The sequence below is a fragment of the Rhipicephalus sanguineus genome, chromosome 4, assembly GCF_013339695.2.
Source record: "Rhipicephalus sanguineus isolate Rsan-2018 chromosome 4, BIME_Rsan_1.4, whole genome shotgun sequence".
Lineage (NCBI taxonomy): Eukaryota > Metazoa > Arthropoda > Arachnida > Ixodida > Ixodidae > Rhipicephalus > Rhipicephalus sanguineus.
In genome coordinates this window covers 128,669,723-128,687,983 of record NC_051179.1, presented here as the reverse complement: position 1 = coordinate 128,687,983, position 18,261 = coordinate 128,669,723, and the positions used below count along the sequence as shown (strand labels likewise).

Sequence of the window (18,261 nt, the reverse complement as noted above, 5' to 3'; positions counted from 1 at the left end):
AAATCAGACAGTGTCTCAAGAATGTTGCAGTGAGGTGATCTGCTTCTGTTATCATTACGGTATTCGCCATCTCATAGCTAAATATTCCGTATGCTCCGGTATCTAACTTTAACATGACGCAAGTTCATCTCGCAAAGCACAGCACTGTGTCACTTATAGCGGGTATCTCTAGCGTGTGCTGGTCATCAGGAGGCATATCAGTAAGCAATAAATGAAGGCCATTATTTCCTCTTGTGCATTACAAACCAAGTTAAGCGAGAAACAGCTGTAGATCTTTAACGATTCCTTTCCAATTAATGGAAAGGAACCAGTATTACTGTGACAATTACGTTCTTGAGGCCAATCGGTTTCGAACGGGTGAAAATCACCTCCAGGTATTACTTTATCATGATTTACTGCCTCAATTTCATCATTCAAGTCATTCTTTACTTCAACCTGATTTCTAATGAAAGGAAAAATAACACAGTTTTTCCATTTTGCAAGCATAGCCTCAACCAGACTTATTCGTTTTGTTTGCATTTGAATTTCCTATCATGGGCGCCACCTAAATGAACTGTACAATTTTTGTACATTTCTATTGCATATAAGTATCTATACAATGCAGCACAGCAATAGCATCATTTGATGTCTGAACACGTGAAGCACATGAAGTAAGATAATGAAGTGCGAATGAAAGAAGTTAGTGTGAAAGAAAGCTGAAAGCATAAACAAATAAAAATAAAACATTTTCAAAAACGAGTACAGCAGAACTTTCTTGATGTCTTCTTGTTTCGTATGTTTTCACGGCAACAACATACGCAATAGGCTCGGTCAATCCATGGCAAACGTCCCAGCCTTTTTGGCAACCATCTCAAACGCATTCGAAAAAAAATCGTGCTGATTTACTGTATTGAAAGCAGTGAACTGCTAGAATATTTCAGAGAAAAATTTTTTCAGTCACGTGGGGGCCTTCTGAATTATGCACAGTGTCGTGTGAGGGTTCTTTGTCAAAAAATTGATTCTGAGGGCATCGTTTCAATACCAAATTTTGTTTACATATATTAGGCAAAAGCGTTTGTGTAAGGCGTTCGAGGCCTAGTAGTATTGCTACAAACTTTCTGCTATATACACCTCCACAAATTTTGCCGAAATGTTCAAGGTTTGCATCTCTTTTCCCTTGTATTAATGCGCTATGCATGAATGTCTGAGTAATGAACGCTTGCTTTATGGCAGGTACGTTTTGCGTAAAATTAATTTTCAGACCATTGAAGTTTGTGAATATAGCCAGAAAGAATCACAAATCTGAGAAAACATTCAATTTGGTCTACATTCAGATGCAATTTACACCATGTGGTGCTCTAATAAAAAATCAACTTCGGAGTTCAATCGAAATCAAATAATAGTTCTTCTTATATGGCAAGTTCTTTGTTCGAAGGAAGAAAATAATTTTTAAAGTTCCCAAGTGATGGCTATCTTCCTATTTGTTATACGGCGGATTCCTCAAAAAAGTTCTTCATTGCCGTCTATGCAGAACTTCAAAAAATAAAAATTGTCTTCCTTAAAACAAAAAATATGTAATTATAAAGGATGCACTGCAGTGGACACAGGAAAAGGGGCGCTCTCCTGTGCGAGTGCGCAGGTGTTTCACCAGGGTGCATCTCTGCGAAAAGGTTCCACTGCAGTGGACACAGGAGAAGCGACGCTCTCCTGAGAGTAGGCGGCGCATGTTTAATTCCAAGTTTGTTTTTCTGCACAAAGGACGCATTGCAGTGGACACAAGAAAAGGGACGCTCTTCTGTGTGTAGGCACATGTGTATCACGAGTTTATTTTTCTGCTCAAAGGATGCACTGCAATGGACACAGAAGGGATGCTCTCTTGCATGATAGCGCATGTCGAACAAGCGAGCGTTTCTGTGAAAAGGATGCATTACAGTGGACACAGGAAAAGGGACGCTCTCCTGAATGAGTGTGCATGTGGTCATTGAGGGTGTCTTTCCGCGAAAAGGATACACTGCAGTGGACACAGGAGAAGGGACGCTCTCCTGTGTGACCGCGCATGTGTCGAACAAGGAAGCGTTTCTGTGAAAAGGATGCATTGCAGTGGACACAGGAAAAGGGACGCTCTCCTGAATGAGTGTGCATGTGGTCATTGAGGGTGTCTTTCCGCGAAAAGGATACATTGCAGTGGACACAGGAGAAGGGACGCTCTCCTGTGTGACCGCGCATGTGTCGAACAAGGAAGCGTTTCTGTGAAAAGGATGCATTGCAGTGGACACAGGAAAAGGGATGCTCTCCTGAATGAGTGTGCATGTGGTCATTGAGGCGATCTTTCCGCGAAAAGGATGCATTGCAGTGGACACAGCAAAAGGGGCGCTCTCCTGTGTGGGTGCGAACGTGAGCCACGAGCCTGTAATTTTCAGTGAATGCAGCTGGACACAAGTGGCACTGAAAGGGAGGCTCTCTCATGTGTCTCAGAAGGTGTTTGTTCATACTTGACTTGTCCAGGGTCACATAGGCACACTGTTGGCAGGAATTCAGTCGACCTCGTACAGACTTTAAAGAAGACGACTGCTCCAGGGATGTAACAGACAAGGAACCTGCAAAGCCATCGAGCGAACAAAGACAATGTAAATTATGTGTCATACACTGCATGGAACTCAACTACAGCAGCAGGCAATAAGGAATGGTCGTTCCACATGTAAGTGAATTAGAAGATCACCTTATTTCACCCAAAGCAAAGCCACTTTTATTGCAACATTGCACCGGCCCAGCACATCTAACGAAAAATCCCATCTTGCTGCACATGAAAGCTATGGTTATTATGTGTGAACACCAGGTGCCATCAAAAAGAATCTGATTTATATGGCATCCCGACTCTTTATCTAAAGAGTCAAATGTTTTTGTACATGCTCCGACAAACACTCAGTCATTTAACCACCCACTGTTCTTTTTTTTTTTTGCATAAAAGTAGCTATAAAGCACTGCACAACAAAAGATGCACTTCACGTTCCAACACATGAAGCATAAGAAATAAAATATGAGTGAAAGGAATTAGAATGAAGAAACTGGAAAGTATGAAGAAAACAAAGAAAAAAACATTTGTAAGGGCTATAATGGCATCCAGGGTTTTGGTGTTAGAACTCTAAGGACATTACAAAAGTGTGAATTAATAAATAGCTAGTGTGAACTAGTGCTTTGTAGAACAAGCAGATGATTAAAATTCAAATGTTGCAATGAAATCCATGACTTTCTTCCTGATTTCAATTGATTAACACTGCAAAAAGTGGAGAGTCAATTTTATACGTTTCAGTATAATCAATCCGAAGTAGCAGTCCAGACATGGTCACACCACAATCCCAAGCACACAATGGATTACAATGGATTAGGCTGCAACGTAAGTGCAAAAAGGCAAATAATTTTTAAGAAAGGCTGTTGCAATGCCCTTCTGGAAATATCCAAAGCATGCAGTTTTCTGGATGCTAATTAGTGTTTGGTTCTAATTTCTTGGTTGCTAACAATCTGTAACAACACACAGACCAATGTTAAACGAGGTCGAAGGGACTACACCCAAACTTTCACCCTTGGCACCAGTCAGGCTAGAACGTCAGAAAGTTCTTAATCAATTCTATTTTTTAGTATTATAATTGAATATGACTACTTTTTGAATAATACAAAAAAAAGCGGAAGTTCAGGGGAAGATGTAAGCTTGATAAAATGTGCAGAAGCAGATGCAAGGCAATCGCCAGCAACAAGAAACATAGTAAAAGTATTAGCCCAGCTAAGTGACAAGTATATGGAGCAACGACAAGTAATTTTGAAGATAATAACAGCTAATGCACTACATCAAGATACAGGGAAGCCACACGGGTTCAATGGTAGTACTGCTGGTGTGACTGTGTGGCAGGAGTATTTTCAGTATACCTGCAAATAGAACAGCCGGGTAAATGACTCAGATCGCATAATGAACATGCAATCCTACCCATCTGGGAACGCTAAGAAATGGCATAACCTATGTGTCCCATTGAAGTTTCGTGGGAAACACAAATCTTCAAAACCACCATGAAAGTTTTCTGCAAGCCTTTAAAGTGAGCCAAGTTGACTTATAGGATTAAAGGGACACTAAAGGCAAATAAAAGTTTACGTCAGAGTGAAATGTCAATGCTTGAGAACGTCTAAAATGTCAATATTATCCACAGCAGTGCTCTACTAATTAAGAAATTAAGGTAAATGTAGGACACTACAAGCGCCACCAGTGGGACGTTTTGGAACGAGCCCGATGACGTCATCAGTCCCGAGTATAAATTATCACTAGTATTCAAGCTACTTACAATAAAAAAGAACATTTCGAGCTTTGGAAGATATAATAAAATGCTGCTTGTGCGTTTGTTTGATTCACGGAAAAAATAACTTGACGCTACAGTGAAGAAGGGCACGGGTTGTGCAAAAGTTCCGTTTTTGCCGGGCTGCGTTCCGGTCTTGCGGTCGCGTCTCAGTAGTAGTTTCATTATCGCGTACTGTTGCATGCACCTTGCACGCTCATAAAAGTCACTCTAACAGAAAGTTCGAGAACATGCCGCGTCCATGTGATCTTGTGTAATGTGCCCTCCAGATCAGAAACCACAGCGTCAGCTGCCGGGCAATAAAGGTGGACAACGTTGGACAAGGCAAATGCTACATCAGGAGGCCTTTTCAGGTGCACGATTCATAGTGCGCTAACGCTGCGCGGACCACAAGAACGTGAGTTTCATTTAAAATAAGCATTTTCTTGCCATGAAACAAGCACTACGAGGTTTCTGGAACGGTATTTGAACAATAAATGTCGACTTAACAACTGCCTTCAGTGTCCCTTTAAGCTATTTCTTACAAGCAGAGAGGCAGGAATATGCTGGACTGTTATTTCGGGAAGAGGCGCTTACTGCAGCAAGCGGACTACACGTTCCCAGATTCATGCATCCTGCCACTAGTTATACACAGAATGAGAAAGGTTGCCAGAGATAAGTGAAGATTATGTCACCATGAACTTCACATCAGCTTCTTCAATGCTTAAAATACGTATCACGAGAGACCTGGTCCCATTTTACTCAAATACATGAGGCCCAACCTAAATCGAGGCCACAAGACCAACACGGCAACTACTTTACCAGCGTAACACCTTGCATACTGGGCAAATGTGAAACAACTAATAGCATGATCTGAAAATGTACTAACGATGAAACACCGATTCTACAGATGGTGTTTTTTATGAAATCAAACATTTTGTCGGTACCATGACTGTAAGTAACTGCAAAGTGTCAGCGGTCATGGAGACTGGAGCATCAGTCAGTTTTATCAATGAGAAGCAAGTGGACAAAAAGGCATTTTCACAGGGAGAGCTGTTAAGAGTCCCAAGTTACAACGGAACATGCTGAAAGCTAGCGTAATGAACGTAGTATGTAAAAGTGAATTATAGAAGTCAAGAGCAGATCATGAAAAGTCTTGTCATTACAGGAGTAGAATTTGATTTCCTTTTGACACGGCCTGATCTGAACCTACTTAAAATGAATATTTCACGGAATGACGTCATCACCACCGAGATTCCAACTTCATCCACTCTCAAGACAGAAAATCACGCGCTCTGAAGAGGTTGCGTCAATATTTCCTGAGATTTTATGTCTTGTAAACTACTCCCCAGCAACGAAAGTAATTGAAGTACCTTTCGAGCGAGATAAAAGTGTCATGAGAAAGGAACCACATGGACTCTACCACAAAAAGAAAGCCTAGCTTAAGGTAAAGCTCCAAAGGATGTTAGATTCTGGCATTATCAGACCATCAACATCTACACTTGCTTCACCGATTACCATTGTACCAAAAGACGGGTTGTGTCGATTGTGCAATGACTATAGACTTGTTAACAAGCTAATCGACTTCTTCCCGTTTCCCATGCACTGAATTGATGAAATAATCGACCAGACGGGAGGATGCAGGTGGTTCTTCAGGACTGATTTATGTAAGGGTTAATGACAAGCACCACTGAAAGAAGAAACCAAGAGGTTCACTTCTTTCATGAAGCCTATTGATGTCTATTAGTACAACTGGCTCCCATTTCAATGGAAAAATTCCGGAGCGTGGTTCCAGGAAATGATTAACATGGTGCTCCTTAGAAAATTCTGCAATGTGCATGTTGACAACATACTAGTGTACTCAAGATCAAGAGAAGACCACATTGCCCACATGTCAATGGTTCTAGGGGCGCTAACTAAAGCACAGCTTTAAATAAACGTTTAGAAGAGTGAATTTTTTAGTCAGACGGTCGTTTCCTTAGGCAGGTCTTTTGATGGGAAAACTAAAAGCTCCAATGAAGAGAGCATTGAGTGGATAAAAAATCACAGTTTCACTGCAAGGGCTAAGCAATGAATAGACAGTTATAGTTTAGCGGGTTTGACAAAAGAAACTCTCTTACAAAAGAAACTCGCAAGACTTCTGCTTAACCAATGCATAGTGGGGACTGCGGCACAATATGTTGTTAATTTATTCGGACATAACGCAAGCAAGACAGTGCAATAGAGAAAATGTGCCAACCATGAAGATAGCTGTCACAATACCAGCTGTTCCTTTACTTCCATGAAGACTACGGGAGCGGTACAAGTGCGTAGAGCTACTGTACTTTGGGAGCCACATGTAGAAACAACGAATGCCAGTGAAAATGTGAAATCATCCACGTGCACAGAATTACGCACAAGTGCACACTGGATCCAATTATCTTGGGAAGCTTTGAGAAAGGCAGGGAAAGTGATGGCGTGCTTCACATAGGGTGCTGACGCTGTTTTGTAGAGTGACGCCAGATTGGATCCTAAAGGAGTGTTACTTCGTGTAACATTCCGATTTGTTGCTATCACATTTATTGCTTCGCCCTTTGGGCAAAACCCAGACTTTCCTTTTTAGCTTTAGGCGAATGCAGAAACATACCTGAGGAAATAGCCTGAGGCTCTGTTTGTGTAGCACTTGTTGACAGAATTTTCTTTTCATTTGCTTGTGATGCTTCGTGGCGGGTTAGCAGTCGCGCTTGAACAGATTTATCTGCAGCGTGGCTTGGCTCACACGCCGGCTCTGGGGATGTTTCTGCAGCTTGTCCCGACTCGCAAGACAGACCTGGTTCTGCATCATATACTTGCATTGCTGCGAAGTCATCCTGAAATAAATTGGCTTGTGTTGTTGCAAGGGATAACACCAAAGATTATTGCTGGCAAAAGAAATGAAAGCACTTTTACATGATCTGTTTTGCTATAACTACTTGGTACTGCCGTTTCCCCAATGGGTGGGTCTCCTGTCCAAGAATATGAAACAGATAATCAAAATATGAGTTTTTATGTTTTTGTTGAATCTTGTTCAGTGGCACTACAAATATCTTCACGTTCACTCTAAGTTTGTTTTATTTTACGCGACATTTCGCGTGACTTTTTGTGGCAATGCATAGCAACTGAAGAGAGTTTTATTAAAACATAAGAAAACCAATACAAGTGCGACACGTTGTACTAAACAAAAAAAAACACCATCTCTAGCTGCAACTCGAACCAGGGTCTTTTGAATGGGAAGCAGGCATTCTACTTCTTCGATAGTTTCGTGGAACCGCGCACAGCTTATAAATGACTTCATATTGCAGGGCACCGATCTTAGAGCCACAAGTGACTTTACCTTCTTTTCGCTTCACTTTTGATGCATTGGTGGTGCGGCCGTTCCGAGCCCTCCTCCTGGTTCTAGTGCACAGTCATAACTCCGCGAACAGCAAACCCCCTAGCAGGTAGGTGTCACTGAAATTGGGCAAGCACCAATACCCAACGCTGGTCTACTAAGCCATCGCGAAATGGAGAATTCAGCAAAAAGGCACGTGCTGCTCAAGTGGCTCTTCAAGACCATGTCGCAAAATGCCAAGCGCATGCGGCAACCCAGACAAGACAACACCAGGAACTGTCTATGGTGCTGGCAGGGTAGGCTGCACAGAAGGCTGCTGTCACTTTGCCCCCCATGGTTTCTTTGTTGCACTGCACGTGACGAGACGAGGACAACAGGACGATACAGGGACACAGGACATGTGGTGCGCAAACTTGGCTGGCTGCAGTCATGTGACCATTCTCTCACGCCGAGAGCAGTGGCACTGGCAACAGCTGGTGATTGCGTAGCTCACGTGGACACCTACATTGATGGTGGTGCACTGAAGGAGCAGCACCACAGTGCCAGCAGCGCTTGTTCTTGTCATTTCTCCCTGTGTGTGTCGTCTTGCTTTTCACGCTGCTTACTTCCATGGATCCATACCAACTGGCCCAGCTATTTATACCTTTGCACCACTAATGTAGAAGTGCGTGCTAGCCCACCAATATGCCACCGAAGCTAAATGACAGTAGCATCTAACATATGTACCTGTGGTAAAGCGACAGGCCCTGTCACGGTGGTCATTTTCTTTTCCGTGTGCCGTCGAATGGCTAATAGAAGCAAATGAGCATGGAATTGTGCATGGAAAATGTGCATTGAATATAACAGTGGCACGCTTCACACTGTGACAGGGCAGCAAACCCTGCCAATGTGTTAAATCTGATCAGGCTTCCAGTGAAAAAGACAACTGCTGACTTGCAACTACCTTCTTTTTCCCCCGAGATCTGATTGTTTAGTTTTGCGAATTCGCTCAGGCAGATGTGGCTGAAGTATTGCGTTACATATATATTTAATAGTAATAATAATTTCTACTCACACGAAGATATGCATGCTCCTGTGACATGTGAGGCTTGACAGAAGGGAAATATGCTTATGCTCGTACGTCTGCCAGCCCGCCACCGAGGACCACAAAGATGCCATTTGAAAGTGAGCGCTTGTCCTTGTAGCTTGTTTGTAACCAGTCTCTATCTTACGCTGTAAATGTTGAAGCTGGAATACTAAGTAACTTGCTTTTACACCTTTCCACGAGTAGTTGCTATTTTTTATTTATTTATTTATTTTTTGGTCGAGCCTGGTGGCACACGTCACCCCGCCCCGTTGTAAAGGGGACGCTCAGAGCGTCCATCCAGCGTCCATCCATCCACTCATCGATCCAGTGCGAATAGCACTGAAGCAAAACGCCGGCGGTTTGCTCGTATGACTGCAGCCAGCTAATGGGGACAAAGTGCCGGCAGCCTACTCGGCGTGCATATATTCTCCAGCATTTGACATCTTACCTGATGTTTTCGCCCCTTCGAGAATGCTGCTTTCGGTGGCTGCGACTCGCTCCGTTCGTGAATGAAGATAGACGGCACCACGCCTGGCCTCAGTCGAGCAGGTTTCAGCGGAATTCCCATTGAACGCATTAGCGATAAACTGTTCGTAGTCACTGTCACGAAAATGCTTCGAGCAGAGAACAGTGGTTCTCGAGGGCTTGAAATTACTTCGTTTCATAGCAGAGATCCACTGAGCAGCTCTTTCTTCTTCACGCGGGAAGTTGTGAAAGAGGACATCGTCTCGGCCGTTTGTTCTCGTACAGCTGTACGCAGCGCAAACGGATGGCACGGTTACTATGAGACGAAGTTCTGCGTCCGACAGCTCCTCTTTGAAGCGCAAACCATAAACGTGGGATGGGGAGGTTGATTAGTTGGGATAATATAGACGACTGACGCCGAAAACGTGAACAAGCTGCTCGCGCGAGCCCTAGGGAAGAGTCTTTTCCACGGTGGCTCAGCGTAACTACAGTGTACTTAGAACACAGTAGCGTAACAAACCATTCCATTCTCGTCTCGTGGGCGCTGCCATATTGGCGTCGAAACAAACAAACTAACCGGAAACGCGTATTGGACACGTGATGGGCAGCATGAGACAAAAAAAAAAAGACATCCAAACATCATCCAATGTAGCGGTACATGCATGCATATAGCAATGTATGCATGTTTCATGGTGTTTATCATGCGCTGGGTTAGTGAATGGTAAGGCTCCGCTATTTTTGAAAGGTGGATACAACTGCGCGCGCGCCCTCTCGAGGGGTCAAAGGAGCAGCGCTAGCAGACGATGCGCCGCCCGCTCCTGTGTATCCTGTGCATCTTGCGTACGCCTGAAACCGAACTCAGTGCACGCTTGAACCGTTTTATTATTTACATCTGTGGCCTAAGATGCTCAGTAAACACCGAAATACAGGGACAACAACTTGAACCAGCCCGGATCACGTTAAACGTGGAAATAAAACGCGTGCCGTTCTGAAGCACTTTCTGAGCAATTTCCCATGGGCTGCAGCTTTCATGCAGGGCATTTATTTTTTCGCTCTTTCCATGTTTTGAAATTCAGCGTAACCTGAAGTAGAGGTGATATTTGCTTGTTTTCTAGTTTAAAAAAAAAGTAAGCAGGCTGTGAGCTTACTGCTACTTTCGGAACTTGTTACGTTTGGCCGAGACGGGCTTCAAACGGGGAGAGGAAAACGCCGTCAGAACGAAGAACGATCGTTTTATTAATGGGACATGCGCGTTGAAAGTAGGTGTACAAAAGTATGCCCCCACGGCGTGGTCTGCAGCTAGTCCATGAGCACGTCTAAGCGCCACGGCTCTAGGATGACTCCCGTTCTCTCCCTTTTTCCTTGCTCCTAGCCAAGCCCATTAAAAGTAATGAGATTAAGAAGGTCAGTGTAAAGCTTGTTCCCACATGAGCACGATTTTAACCATGAACCTATCCAGAAACCTTTTTCTGTGGGGGTGTGACCATCCTTTATCTGTGTTCTTGTGTGTGTTTGTATGCGCGTGGGTACAATACAGATACAAAATGTAGTAATTTTGGGGTGGGGAGTTGAAATCCTCCTAAACCTCCTACTGGCTTCGCCACTGAAGTTGTCGCTTGACGTGTTCGTTTTCTTCCTGTTCCGCCCATACCACCTTGGCTCCTCCACACATATAATGACCGCAGTGAAAATCAGAAAGGCAAAAGCGCGGCCCACGGTCTTGTTGCCGAAGGGTTGCGATCGCGAAGCTTTTTACTATCTCATCACGCATTTCACCCTCCAGAATTCTGGTTTGAGCTAGTTGGTACTGGTTCATAACTGAGGATACTTTTGGCGCAAATCGAACGAGGACACATATAACACAAAAGAACAGGACGGGCGCCGTCCTGTTCTTTTGTGTTTTGTGTCCTCGTTCGATTTGCGCCAAAAGTATCCTCAGTTATTCACCCTCCAAGAATACGGCGAGCGTTCATGGGCAGACGCCAGGACGAATTGACAATTTGAAAAATAATTCAAGTATATAAGCTTTTTCTGCAACGATTTCTTTTCAAACCAGAAACTCGTTCACAAACTGCTTTTTTTATCAAAGTGCGTACCCTCCTTCACATTTTTCTGTCTGTATCGGTACTTTCCCAATGACATGTTCCCCGATGAGCGTGCGTAGTATGCGAGGGATTATTGGTCAGCTGCCAGCTCGTAATAAGTTCACGTGCTACGTGACGCCAACAGGCAGAAAAAAATAGTTTTCCACACTCGCCGTCAAGGCTACTGGCGGCGCTGACTGACACTCCCACGTTTAAATGCACATATTTACCCCATGAAGTGGACGGGGGGATGGCCGCCGCGATAGCTCAGTTGGTAGAGCATCGGACGCGTTATTCGAAGGTCGCAGGTTCGGTCCCTGCCAGCGGCAAGTTATCTTTTCGTGCACTTTTCTTTATTCAACATTTACCTTACATTTACTATCATCCCCTATACTTTCCTTGGTATTATTGTCTGTTAGTGATCATTAATATGACGTTCCCGAAGTAATTTTAGATGCGAAGCAGCTTTTGCTCGGACCTGTGTCCGGCGGTGGCGTCCGCGCTACACTGCGCATGCGCCTACTCTCTTTCCTTACTCTCCTACGCTCCCCCCTCTCGCGCGCCTCATTCTCTCCTGCGCAACGCCGCAATGAGCGCCAGCGCATACGCGACCCCTCCCCCTCTCTCTCCTCTCCTACGCTGCCCCCTCTCGCTCGCCTGTCGACCGCGTTCCCCGCTCGCCCTGTGAGAATTAACGGCCAGGCTAGAGGGAAGACACGACGCGCGTAGCGTTCCTCTGCGCGTTCCACGACGCTTTGAATGGATGGATGCAGCTTACGGCGCGGGACTTAGACCCAGCTTAAGAAACTGGCGAGCCAGCTCCTAAAAAAGTTACACCATCTCCCGCTTAAGCGAACCATCTTCCCGCTGCTTCGCATCCACACATGGTTCTCTTTAGCGGGAGATGGTGTAATGTTTTTAAAGACTTCGAGGTGTGGGCGTCTTCACTGGAAGGGGGAGGTGTCACGTGTCAACTCACCGTTGCTCACCAAATTAACATTTGCATTCCTAGTCTGCAGACAATGTCGCCTTGCTGCAAACAGGTGCGCGGGACTTCGGTTCCCTTTCTAAGCTTTACGAGTCATGCATCGTGATGTTCGTTATCCTTGAGGTACAACGGTAAATGTGAAATTACACCCAGTTTCGTTGCATGCGAGGTGCATGAAATGTGGTACATAGCGCGAGAGCACCATGCCGCCGAAAACATTGGTCACGCTTTCCAAGCTCTTGTTCTTTCCAGATGCCAGTGCACATGAACTGGTTGTGAAACGAAGCTGATTGAAGCGAAGTGGGAAACTCAAAGAAAAGAACGCGCATAAGGCCGCCGTCTTCCTTTCGTCAGAGCAAGGTTCCATGAAGCAAGGTGGCATCACGTGATTCAATTTACCATGTCACAACGACTGTAGCGCCCCTGTCTCCAGTGGTGGGCCTCGTGCACAATAACAATAAATAGATACAGGAAGCGGAACTGTAATGGCCAATTATCATATAACGATCACATTCATGCCATTTTTATGGTGGACTGAGCTTTAACAAGGGAGAAAACAGCGAAAACCTTAAAGATATATCAGTGGCGTAGCCAGGGGGGCACACCGGGCCGGTGCCCCCCCCCCCCCTAATTTTTTTGCCATGGCACACAGAGCTCAAAATGACACTCGATCCCATCTGTCTGCCCCACCAGCGCTTCAGATCAAGGAGGTGGCCTCCCCCCACCCCCCGAAAAAAATTTCTGGTTACGCCCCTGAGATATATGTACTAACGCCCCTCCTTGTTTCTCGTAGTAATCATAAGCGCAGTCCGACGGCTATTCGTCGAGAGCTATCTTCCTCATTCGTTTTATTTTGCTTTTGCCGGTGAGCGCGGTGGTAATAAGAGCATCCAGGTGTAGTTTGACCCTAATAATGGTGACGTCGTTTATACGAGCGAGCTTCGCAGCGATTTTTCGTCGGATTTCACACGTGTTCTGCTGCCGTCCCACAGAGAACTGTTAGGCTTCGATGGTTTTCATCACATGGTATATACTGGCACCCTGAATACAAGGAACGGCGGAAGGCACGGGCTGCATCCCTCGTCAAAGCTTACGGCGACACCTTCGTCGATGCAGCTGAACACCAAGACGGGCACCGCTTCGCACCGGCTACCACCCAAAGCGGCTCGCTCAGCCACGCTGCCAGCATCGTAACCCAGAACGCGGAGACGGCCGAATCGAGGTGGCCATCGCCCTGGCCGCCCTCGACCCAGATTGCGTTACCATCGTGAGCGACTCCCGCACGGCAATGAACAACTATTGGCCTCGAGCATGGAGGAAGGAAAAACTAATGGCATCTTCGACAATTCGCACCGGGGCGCACCAGTGCGCACCGGTGCGCCTGTACGTCTTCGATAAATCGCACCGGTGCGCATCGGTGCACACCCACCGTCCTCGGTAAACAGAGCGCACCCTGTGGGGGCACTTTTTTTTTGTTGCTCCGAGGTGCTCCGAGAAAATTGGCGGAGCAGCGCAGTGCAATCCCAGAATTCATTGCGTGCCGCGCGCGTTGCAGACGGTTAGCAGACGACGCGGAGCGGTAGGTATGGCGACAGCAAGAAAGCTAGCGCGCCTCGAGTTTTTGGAGGCGGTCTTTTTGTCCAGTTCGTCTGATGATGACGACAGTGAAGATGAAATCTTGCTGAGCTTGGCTAGCAGACCCAGCGATGAAACGCCGAAAGTGCGCGATTTCGTAGGGGAAATTGTCAAGCTCTACACTGACATCGACGTGAGTAAATATATATATATATATATGTACTCCTTAACAGCGCTGAATTCGTTTTGATTGCGATGTACTTCGGTTCCTTTCAGTTCCGGAAACACTTCCGAGTTCCAAGGGACGTATGCTATAGCCTTATAGCAGACTACGAGAGCTCTCAGTTCTACCCGAAAGCTGAGCGAGGACGTAGGCCGGAAAAGACTCCAGAAGAACATGTTTTGTCGTTCCTGTGGTAATTGTTTTCCTACAGATTTTTTACGGCATCTGCGTACAATAATCAGCTAAGCAGAGTAACCTTGTGCAGGTTTGCTGGGAATAAAGCTTCTCTTAGGGCCGTTTCCGTGCTGTTTGGCATGGCGGAGAGCACTCTCCATGACATAATCGACCGTGTGGCCAACTTTTTCGACTGCATCAGCACCAGAGTTATACACTTCCCCGCAACTAAAGAAGAGAAAGTGTTGTCGAGCATCAGGTTCGAGCAGGTAATGGCGTTCGTCATAAACAGTCAGTCATCTCAAACGTGTGCGTGTGTGTTTTGTAGGGAGTGCCATGTGAAAAGCCGCTCTCTGTCTCTCTCTTTCCACACACACACACGAGTTGCAAGGTCCGACATTTAACTTCCCCCTATTCTAGTTTGCAGGCTTTCCCGGAGTGTTGGGGTGCATCCAGGCCCGTAACTAGGGGGGGGTTGAGGGGGTTCTGACCCCCCCCCCCCCGAAATTTTTTTGATGCTTTAACTTTTCGGGTGATACTAAAATATTTACACGCCTTCACAGCGACCACCAGCTGCCAAAGGTACACTGCAACTTTCCTGGCATTGCTTCCCTCTTCTTCCTTTCTTCAAACCTACCCTTTTACCAGAACACCTCAGCGCTCCCTCCCCCGCACGCGCACCTGCCCTATTTGTACAGCTTTGCACTTCGCCCTCGCGTTCCTTCGAGTCTTTTTTTTTTTTTTTCGTCTTTCACCCCGTAGCAGCTCCTTTATTGATTCCAGATGCTTTCCTTGTGCATTGCCGCTGGAGAAGTTATCCGTCTGTGTGGACCGCACGTGTCGGCTTTGGGTTCCTACGAAAAGCGCGTCTCCTTCTGTGAAGGTAAACAGTTCGACAGCAACGACAACACCAACACGACGTGCGCAAATTTGCCAGGGAACGAAACCCCTAAGCGGAAAAACTCAGCGGCGCATTCCGAGGACGCAGGCTGCAGGGTAAACTTTTCTCAAACTGTAGTCCTCGCCACCGAAACGAATCATCGAAGATGACATCTACTGAAAGACTGGCATATCCGAGCAACTTCGAACAACCTTAACCACACGCAAGGACATCTACCTCTTCTGTACACAGAAGGTATATGCGCCTCCCTACAAAGCGCACAAAGCGAGGATACAGCCGGCACACAATCCGGCACCAGCGGTCAACTTTCCACAGGAGAGAAAAAACGCCGCCAAGCTGGGCTGCGCGCGGGAGTACAGAGGCTGACGTCACAGCCTACAAGGTGCATTTTTGGGGGGTCACGGCTATTTAATTAGCGCAGCCCAGAGAGAATTATGCAGGCGCCCAGGGAGCCGTCTGTGAAAAGGTGACTTTTTCACAGGAACGGAGCAACACCTCCTTTCTGGACTGTACCAGGGAAGTGCAAATGTTTCGGCAGTGCATTCTTGGGGGTTCACGTATATTAAGGGGAGTATGCAGTGCCCGTGGAGTCTTCTGTGAAAAGGTCTTTAAGTAACGTTAACCCAGCTTGCTGCAGCTGGAGTACAATAATGGGCCTGCATGCACACCAGCTGTAGCGGCGTTCAGAAAACACATGCGCCACGCGGGAGCCGGCGCGTTCATCACACTTCTACATTCTAGCCACTGCAAAGTGGATAAGAGAGGAAGAAAACATCGCCCGCCGTTCACGCCAGGCAGTCGAAGCAGTCGCAAACGTCTTTTTGGAGCCACTGGCCACTTCTGTGTGCGTGCACAGGAAAATGAAAAGACACTCTGCAACAACGAAGCAAAGGAGTCTTGCGTCTTACTTCAAGAAAGTTCGAACCGATGAAGCGGACGGAGAAGAACCGCCTCCTTCGAAGGATAAAACTTCGCCCTCCTCAGCACTGGTGGAAAGCCAAGCGCGTCCGAACTTCTGTAGCGACTCCGGAGAATGCACCGGTTTATATGAATCACCTGAGAACGAACACAAGCAAGACACCCATGCGCCGCCGGGAAATGATGGTGGCCGCAGTGCAACTCCAAGTGACCTTTGTTCTACGTTCAACGCTGGGCAAAGTGACGCCTTTACCACTGGGCAATGCCCAAGGAAGGTGAGTGGCATGGCACCTACACATTCTGGTTCGCCTCCCCTCACACGTCTCTGATCTCTTTACTGTCTCTGCTTACGTACGGAACGACCTAACCTGCTGACATTCCCGTCGCCGACTTTGCGCTGGCGACGCTAGAGTGGCAGCTTGTAACACATACATACCGTTTTTGTACCGCGGTTACATTGTGTTACTTCATCAGGAGCCGTTGGTCGCGGTGTCCCCAGCTTTGGTGGTGCTATTGTCCAAACTTATTTCTTGCTTTAACCAGAATTTGAGGTTGACATACCAATTTCTTTATTTGGGTACAAATAATTGAAAAGTACCATCGAATTATTACAAGTAAGCGATGTACTTGTTTTATTTCACGAAAATAAGCCAGTATAAATCTTAAAAAATGGCAGCCGTTCTACACGCAAACCCCCCCCGAAAAAAATTCCTGGGTACGGCCCTGGGTGCATCGACGGTACTTACGTAGAGACAAGATGCCCAGCCCACAAGATCGCTTCCACGTACACGAACAGACACGACAAGAAATCGTACAATGTACAAGCAATCTGCGACAGCGACAAAAGTTTGTGGACGTTTTTCTGGGAAATACGGGAAAAACACATGACTCGGAAGCCTTCAAGCGATCTTTTGTAGTGAAAGACTTGCCCGGGATATGTGAGGGAGACCAATTTCATATATTAGGGGATGCGGCTTACCCTTTGAGGGAGTATTTGTTAACGCCGGTCCGCGACTATGGCAACATCACACCAGAGGAGATTGAATACAACTTGCGGCACAGCAAAACAAGAGTGCGCATCGAAAATGCGTTCGGGCTACTCAAGGGACGCTTCAGGCAGTTATTGTACCTAGAATTTTGGTCCGTAAAGAGAGCCACATTATTCATACTTGCGTGCTGTGTACTCCATAATTTGTGCATACAAGCAGGCGACACGGAGTTGGTAGATGATGAGGACACTGGCTGCTCACAGAACGACAGTAAACCAAACCCAAGCGATCTTTTCGCCAATGAGGACCCAAAAAGGGAGAAAGTTCTTCGCCGGTTGGTGAATTAAAACGTAAAAAAATAGCGCGTCGTTTTAGTCAGGCATAGACGAAAAGTTGGATATGTTGTGGAACAGAACATGACGGCACAGCAAACATGACGGACTGTACGCATGGCGCAAAGTCTGTGTTACTTAATCTGTGCACACAGTCTGTGGATTTGTTTTGTGACAACGCTGTCATTTTCGGATTCAGTGATGAAATATCATTGGTCTGCTCTGTTACAGACTGCGGTTATCGATGGCATTTCTCCCTGTGTAACCGTTATTATATAATTAGTTTGTGTAAACAGTTTGTCTCCATTTCTTTGTAGTTTCCCTATATGTATATTGTCTGTGCTTTGTTTTATTGTCTCTTCCTGCTTGAAATTAATTATGTTCTGCCCGCAAAATATGAGCTCAGCGTTGTTTTATTAAACGATCAGTTGACAGTACCGCTTCGTATTGTCTCTTTCTGTGACCAGTGTGCTTTTGCGGTTGCCTTTCTAATCACCAACTGGCCTGCACCCACACTCTTCTAAGCCACAAAGTGAACTTAATAAGTTCACACGTTTTTGTGGTCGTAATATTATTTATAAAGGACTGGATGACACGGCAAATCAAGGTAACCTATAAGCGTAGAGGACTTACCACCGATTTATTTATTTATTTTGCACATATACACTGTCGACTGCCTTTTCATTTTCAGGCTTTGTGCAAGAGCAGGTACACGCGAATTGCGCGCACATGTGTCAGCAATACATATATTCCAGTCGACAAAAAAAAGAACAATACACATGCAAACGTTATATATCACATGGGAAATAAAACAAAATAAGTTGTAATAGAATAGCTTGCTTCCTTGCAAGAATAAATATCCGTATGTACCTGACATTAAGCGTCATTTTTTTCAGCTG

General features: G+C 45.8%; 1 protein-coding gene across 9 annotated transcripts in view; it reads right to left on the bottom strand.

The window, feature by feature from the left end:
• LOC119390677 (gastrula zinc finger protein XlCGF57.1) overlaps nt 1–18,261 on the bottom strand; it is a 963,551-nt gene that overhangs the window by 248,823 nt on the left and 696,467 nt on the right. The window contains exons 1-3 of one of the 9 annotated variants that reach the window (XM_037658377.2): nt 9,162–9,729; nt 6,925–7,147; nt 1,710–2,576 (exon numbers count right to left, since the gene is read on the bottom strand). The exons of 7 other annotated variants lie outside the window; for them this stretch is intronic. In XM_037658377.2, coding sequence (XP_037514305.1) covers nt 1,816–2,576; nt 6,925–7,147; nt 9,162–9,290 — 1,113 coding nt within the window. In that variant the 5' untranslated portion in view covers nt 9,291–9,729 and the 3' untranslated portion in view covers nt 1,710–1,815. Of the gene's footprint in view, nt 1–1,702; nt 2,577–6,924; nt 7,148–9,161; nt 9,730–18,261 lie in introns of those variants that run through there. One more of the 9 variants, XM_049415120.1, reaches the window with a different exon arrangement.